The sequence below is a fragment of the Marmota monax genome, unplaced genomic scaffold (genome assembly GCF_021218885.2).
Source record: "Marmota monax isolate L192 unplaced genomic scaffold, Marmota_monax_Labrador192_F-V1.1 WCK01_AAM20220418_F8-fsc00125, whole genome shotgun sequence".
Classification (NCBI taxonomy): domain Eukaryota; kingdom Metazoa; phylum Chordata; class Mammalia; order Rodentia; family Sciuridae; genus Marmota; species Marmota monax.
The window spans coordinates 1180959-1188235 of NW_026695235.1; the positions used below are offsets into that span (position 1 = coordinate 1180959).

General features: G+C 35.8%; 1 protein-coding gene across 1 annotated transcript; it reads right to left on the bottom strand.

Annotated features, from left to right (window-relative positions):
- Positions 1 to 423: 423 nt before the first annotated feature.
- Positions 424 to 942, bottom strand: LOC124089242 (keratin-associated protein 21-1-like). Its single transcript, XM_046439241.1, has one exon. The coding sequence runs from the start codon at positions 940 to 942 to the stop codon at positions 424 to 426; it is 519 nt and encodes a 172-aa protein (XP_046295197.1).
- Between the last annotated feature and the right edge of the window lie 6335 nt (positions 943 to 7277).

Here is a 7277-nt window from a genome sequence, read left to right on the forward strand (position 1 = left end):
TATCTGTAGCCAACAGAAGTTGAAAACAAATATGCAAAAATAATTGGTGACACTGATACAAAGGAGGCCAGACATCTTAGTAAATAAATTAATTTATTAGGAAACTGCTATTTTTGTTCCATTTTTTGTATATGCCAATTATACAATCCTCCTGTGCTTCTGAAGACAGCTACAGTATAGTATACAGAGAAGGATATAAGAATTTATGTTTGAACATTCAACAAAATACCATCTGTCTTCAGTGATATAAGGAAACTACTCAATCTACTTCAAGTTCAAACAGATATTGCGATGTTCATTCAGGAGTCCAGCAGACAATGATCAATCTTTTCTTCAGTTTGAAGTTAATGGATGGAGAGGATTTCAATTGAACTTGCTTGTGGAGTGGTCATTTCAAGGGCAGAGGATGACTTGTTGCAATGATTAGCAGCAAGAGGAATAGCGTCTTCTGTAGCTGCAGCAGCCAGAGCGATATCCACAGCCAGATCCATATCTACAGCCAGAGCCACAGCCACAGCCAGACTTGTATCCATAGCCAGAGCCGTAGCCACAGCCACATCCATATCTAGAGCCACAGCCAGAGCCACAGCCACAGCCAGATGTGTATCCGTAGCCAGAACCACAGCCACAGCCATATCCACAGCCATAGCGAGAGCCACATCCCCATCTAGAGCCATATCCACAGCCAGATCCATATCTACAGCCTAAGCCACAGCCACAGCCAGCATTGTATCCATAGCCAGAGCGACAGCTACAGCCATATCTAGAGCCACAGCCAGAGCCGTAGCCGCAATCATAGCCTCCACAGGAGTTCCCGTAGTAGTTGCTACACATGGTGTCAGGAGGTGAGGTTTCAGTGGAGGGGTTGAAGGATGCTTCTAAAGTGCGAATGTCACCCAGTCCCTCAGGACCTTTATATACTAACAGGATTGGATGTGTCATAGCTCACATGGGCTCTATTTCTCATTTTCCAACCATGTGCCTAAACTGAGTTTATATGTGCACATTCATTTTGATAGGAATCATAATCTAGTTCCTGCTGGTCTAGGTATTTTCACAACCTATAAGGAAATAAAGGTATATTTTCTGTACAAACTTATGTAAATATAATTGTGTCTTCCATGATTTCATTCATGACCATGGCATAATGGAACACATCACCAAAATATGTGACCTATAGTTATGTGTTTTGTTGTTCTTCACTCATTAAATGACTTAGAAATTATATATTTTAAAATTCCAGAGAAAGATTTTCTAAAAGATATATAGTAATATTTTTGTTAGTTTAAATATGTAATGCAGGTCAAGTACCAATCTTAAATGCTTGGAAATTAAAGGTTGACTGCTGATTTTGCAACAATTAAGTGTATGCCTAATGAAATATTTTGGAGATGTTACCCATGCCTGAGTACAAAATTCATGTATGATCCAAACACACCTAATGCACATAACTGGAGGCTAATTTTCTTGCATTATGTTTTATGCATTTCTGCCTGATTTTCCAATTGACAAAAATAAATAAGTTTTGAATTTGGAGAATTTCAAATGGCAGATCTTTCTTCTTTTATTTTTCTCCTTTTTATTGGTCCATATTAATTTCACAGAATCCTGATTTCACTGTGGTATTTCCACATATACATGAATACATAATTTATAAATTTCACTCCTGAATACCTCCCCTGTGTTTTCCTACTCCCTCTTCTTATCCCCTTTCTGTACTCTAATAGTCTCATTTTCATTTTCCTGGTGTCCCTGTTATATTTTTCCTGTTCCTCAAGTTTTTACATATGAGAGAAAACATATACCTTTCTTTCTTACTTCACTTAACTTTTTGGTCTCCAGATTCATCTATTTTCCTGCAAAGACATAATTCCATCCTTCTTTGTAATTGAGTTAAACATCATTGTTTTATAAACACATTTTCTTCATCCATTCATCTGTTGTCAGACACCTAGACTGACTCCATAACTTGACTAATGTAAACTGTGCTGAATAAATATGAGTATGTGTGTATCTCCAATGTATGCTGCCTTTAATTCTTTCCAATAAATACTGAAGAGTGGTATGGTTGAATCATATGGTAGTTCTATTTCTAGCTCCTAATGGCACTCCACACCGATTTCCACAGTGGCTGTACTAATTTACATTCCCACCAACAGTGTATAAAGTTCCTCTCCACCATCCTTATGAACATCCTTTGTTAATTAATATTTTTAAATTTTTTGGTTGTAGATGGACACAATACCTCTATTTTATTCTTTTTTTTTTCAAATGTAGTGCTGAGGATCCAACCCAGTGTCTCACACATGCCAGGCAAGTGCTCTACCACTGAGCCATAACCCCTGCCCTATTAATTGAATTGTTGATAATTGCCATTCTAACTGGATTGAGATGGAATCTCATTGTAGTTTTGGTTTGTATTTCCCTGATGGCTAAAGATAGTGAACATTTTTTGTTCTATTTGTTGACTATTTGTACTTCCTTGTTAGAGAAATATCTGTTCAACTTACTCTCCAATTCATTGACTTTGTCTTTTGTTTTTTCAATGTTGAGTATTTGGGTTCCTTTCATATTCTGGATATTAATCATCTGACAGAAGAATAACTAGCAAAGATTTTCCTCCATTCTATCAATTGTCTCTTCACTCTTAACATTAAAGCCAATCACTTTTGTACTAATGCATTAGCTTCATAACTAGATTTCATTTCACACTGATCTTCCTAGTCTAACCCTTTTCACATAAGTTCAACATTGTCTGTTACCAGTTTCTTGTGCTGTGCAGAAACTTCTTAGTCAATTCATTAAGTCTTGTTCTTATTTCCTTGGTTAGAGGTATCCTATTCAGGAAGTCTTTGCTTTGCCTGAAGATTTTGTGATTGGGAGTACTCAACCTATATAATGACCACTCCTCTTAGGATTCTAGTGGAATAAAATGATTTGCATGCATATAAAATAGCATAGCTAATAATATGGCTGTGAGTGACAGATGATAATGACAATGTGAACAAAAGAGAATTACAAGAGAATAAAACAAATAACATGTTAAATATAAAATAAAAATGGAAAAGATCCCTGTGTGAACCTATAATAATATAATAAAAATAATGGAATATATTGAGGTGACTCTGCCACCCTTGAGGAATTTTTTTTATGTAGGAAGACATCAATTTTGCACCAGCTCAAACTATAATTACTGATAGACAAACGCTGTGTACGTAAGTGTTTTCTTCCTTGGTCTTTTATCCTTTCCTGTGGGACCCATAACCTATGGAACTTTGGCAAAACCCATAGCAAGACTGGGGAACATGGAGATCCTTGCTCTTTGAGATTTTCTTATGCAATTGACGTAGACTTATGGATTCACCCTACGATTTCTTGTCTCATATTTTTTTAAAATTTCACCCTTAAATAAGTATCCTTAGCTTTATATTAATATCATTACTATGAATCTAAAACAGTATAAAGCCAATCACTTTTGCACAAATGCATTAGCTTCATAATTAGATTTTATTTCTCATTGATCTCCCTATTCTAATCCTTTTCACTTAAGTTCAAATTTGGAGTCTGATATTTATTTTTGTGTTGAGCTATCAGTGCAATGGATAAACATTAAAAGAGTTAGGAAATATGTAGGAGGGATGACATTTGGATTCAAGTAATACAAAAACATTTACTTATCATATGCTGTGGTCAACAAACTTGCCAGGAGACAAAGTATCCAAAAGCTATAGGAGACACTGATGAAAAGGAGACCAGATTTCCTAGTGAATATATTATTTTATTAAGAAAGGGCTATATTAGTTCCATTTTAATATATGCCAATTTCAAAGTCATTTTATGCTTCAGAAAATAGCTATGGTACAGAGATAGAAAAACTTATGAGATTTACATTTGAATAGTCAACAGAATAACATCTGCCTTCAGTGATGTGATGAAACTAGTCTGTCTACTTCAAGTAAAAACAGAGGTTTTCATGTGAATTCAGGTGCCCAGCAGACAATAGCCCATATTTAGTTTTAAATTAATCAATGAGAAGATTTCAACTGAACTTGTTCTTTGCCTGGTCTTTGCACAGGAAGTACGAATTATTGTAATAATTAACAGCAAGTGGATTAGCATTTTCTGTAGGAAAATGATCTATAGCAACCAGAGTTGTATCCTCCACCAAAGCAGGAGCCATATCCACAACCATATAGATATCCTGAGCCGTATCCACAGCCTAAGCTGTATCCACAGCCAGAGCCACAGCCAGAGTAGTATCCACAGCCTGAGCCACAACCATATCCACAGTCGGAGCCACAGCCAGAGCTGTACCCACAGCCTGAACCACAGACAGATCTGTATCAACAGGCAGAGATGTATCCACAACCTGAGCGGTAGCCACAGCCTCCACAGGAGTTCCCCCAGTAGTTGCTGTACATGGTGTCAGGAAGTGAGGTTTCAGTTGAGGGGCTTAACGAAACTTCTGAAGTGTGAATGCCATCTAGTCTTCCACGACCTTTACATACTCACAAGGGTAAATGTATCATGTGTTAAGTGGGTTCCCATCTTCCATTTTACAACCAGGCACCTAAAATGAGCTCACTCTGTGCACAATTTGTTAGGAATTCGTGGTTTATTTGTAGCTTGCCTTAAGTTTTCACAAGCTGCAAAGATAATAAAGTTTCATTTTTAAACACCCACGCTTATACATCTATAATTTTATCTTCCATAATTTAATTTCATGGCCATGACAAAACAGAACACAATCCCAAATTATGTTTGACCTATATATGTGTGTGTGAATGCCAATGCTAAGTTCTTGGAAATCATCCATTAAATGATACTATCAATAGCCAATAGTATTATTATCAACAGAAGCAGCAGCAAAACCAGCAAGAACATTGAAGATCAATTCTTAAGTACAGTCATTTTTAAGATTACTCAAATTACTACAGTCTTTGTGTGTGATATCAGTGATTCCACTAAAATATAATCAATCAATAATTAATATTTACAGGGCTGGGGTTGTGGCTTAGAGGTACAGCGCTTACGTCAAACGTATGAAGCACTGGGTTCAATCCTCAGCACCACATTTAAAAAATAAATAAATAAACAAAATAAATTTGTAAAAAAAATACTTAATACTTCCAGATTACTAGGTTCAGTGGGATATTTTGATCCAAGTATACAAAATCTCAATTTCAAGGAAAAATATTAGCATCCTGAAACACAGAAAGGCTATTATAATAAACATTAATTCATTACTAAAAAGAGTGGATGTCAGTGTTTTTAGCACACAAAAAAATATGCTTATGAGAGTTCATATGCGTGTCATTTAGGTTGTTTTAGTCATTTCACATAGGTTTCTTCATTTTAGTGTCACCTGTCTGCTTCAAAATAATATTTGAACAGGAGATTTACTTATACTACTTTTCTTGGATTCTTCCAATAGTGACATTATTAGTAGTTGACCTTTCGTTGAGGTTACTTACTTGCCCTCTCTTTAATTACATATCACTTTCTCCCATTTTTTTTTTCTGTGACAAATGGGTTTATAGTGCATGACCTCTCTCATTCAAACTCTTTCTTAAATTTCCCCAAATTGGGTCTTTTTTTTTTCTTTTTCTTTTTTCTTTTTTGGCTATCTAATCCTTCATCTTTACTTCTTCTCTCTTTATCTTCTAGGAAATCTTATACACAGCCTTTGACTTACCTATCACATATATACAAATGACTCCTAAAACTAAATGATTTTGTATCAATCTGTGTCCAATCAAGACATATAAACCATCTAGTAGGTCAAATCAAAATGGATCAAAGACTTAGGAATTAAACCAAAAACTGTGCATGGGGTCCATACTCCATTGTATTGGTACAGGCAGCAACTGTCTTAACGAGACCCCTAAATATTAAAAGCCCTGAATGAGCTATGGGCATGTCTGAGCCATCTCTAACAGAGGAGCCCCTCAGAGAACTTTTGGTGTAATCTCACCGATCTGAGATCACTTTGTTGCCTTGGCAAACATCCTGCTCAAAGAGAATTGAATTCTGTAATACTGAAGAATTCATTGGCTCAGACAGCCCTAGGTTCTAACACAACTCTCTGGAGGTAGAAAGAGATATCAGTGTGCCCAACTAAACTTGTGCAAATAAGTCCCCAATCAGGCTGACTTCCCCATAGCCTCCAGCTTCTTGTTTACCTTGAAGAACCCTCCTCACCATGAATTCCTTTTTTATGCTTCACTATAAATAAAGCTTTCATAGACAGGCTTCTTCCCTTTGTTAGGACCAGAGCCATCAGGTCTTTTCCACCCGTCAAGTTACTGCTTTCAATGTGTTTCTTGTACTTTGTTTTATTTCTTGAAACCACTTTTTCAGCCCTTTATTTCCAGCCAGCCCACATCTTCAAGGGTCACTTACTCCCTCCCCGCGTGTGAGACCTGAAGTTGAAGAAATAAAATGAAGAATCCACTTACACAGCTTCTACGCAGCAGAGGGGATGTCAATGGCTGTGACGAACGCGACTACAGAATGGGAAAAAATCTTTGCCAACAGCAGCAACTCTGGATTATTATCCAGAATTTTTAAAGAACTCAAAATACTTAATACCACCCCCCAAAAAAACAAATAACCCAGTCAATAAATGACAAAAGAACGAAACAGCCTCAAAATAGGAAAGAAAAATGGCCAACAAATATATGGAAAAAAAAAGTCCAACTGTCCTATCAATCAGGGAAATTCAAATCAAGACCATACTAAGATTTTACTTCATTCCATTCATAATGGCAATTACCAAGAATATAAATAATAATAAATGCTGGTGAGGATGTGGGTGAAAAGGTACACTCAGACATTGGCAGTAGTGTAAATCAGCATAACCACTCTGGAAAGCAGAAAAAAAATCAAAAAACTAGGAATGGAACCAATATATGACCCAGTTATCCTACTCCTTGGTGCCTATCCAAAAGAACTAAAATCAGCATATTATAGTGTTATAGACACTTCAATATTTATAGCAGCACAATTTACAATAGCCAAATTATGGAATCAGCTTAGATGTTTGTCAATAGATGAATGAATTAGGAGAATACGTGTGTGTGTGTGTGTGTGTATATATATATATATATATATATATATATATATATATATATATATATATAGATATATATATATAGATATAGATATATATATCACATAATAACAGAGTTTTATCAGCCATAAATAAGAGTGAAATTATGACATGTGCCTGTAAATGGATAGAACTGGAGATCATCATGCTAAATGAAAAAAATCTA

Excerpts from the sequence above, each read along its gene's own strand:
- LOC124089242 (XM_046439241.1), bottom strand. The coding sequence starts at position 942 with ATGACACATCCAATCCTGTTAGTATATAAAGGTCCTGAGGGACTGGGT.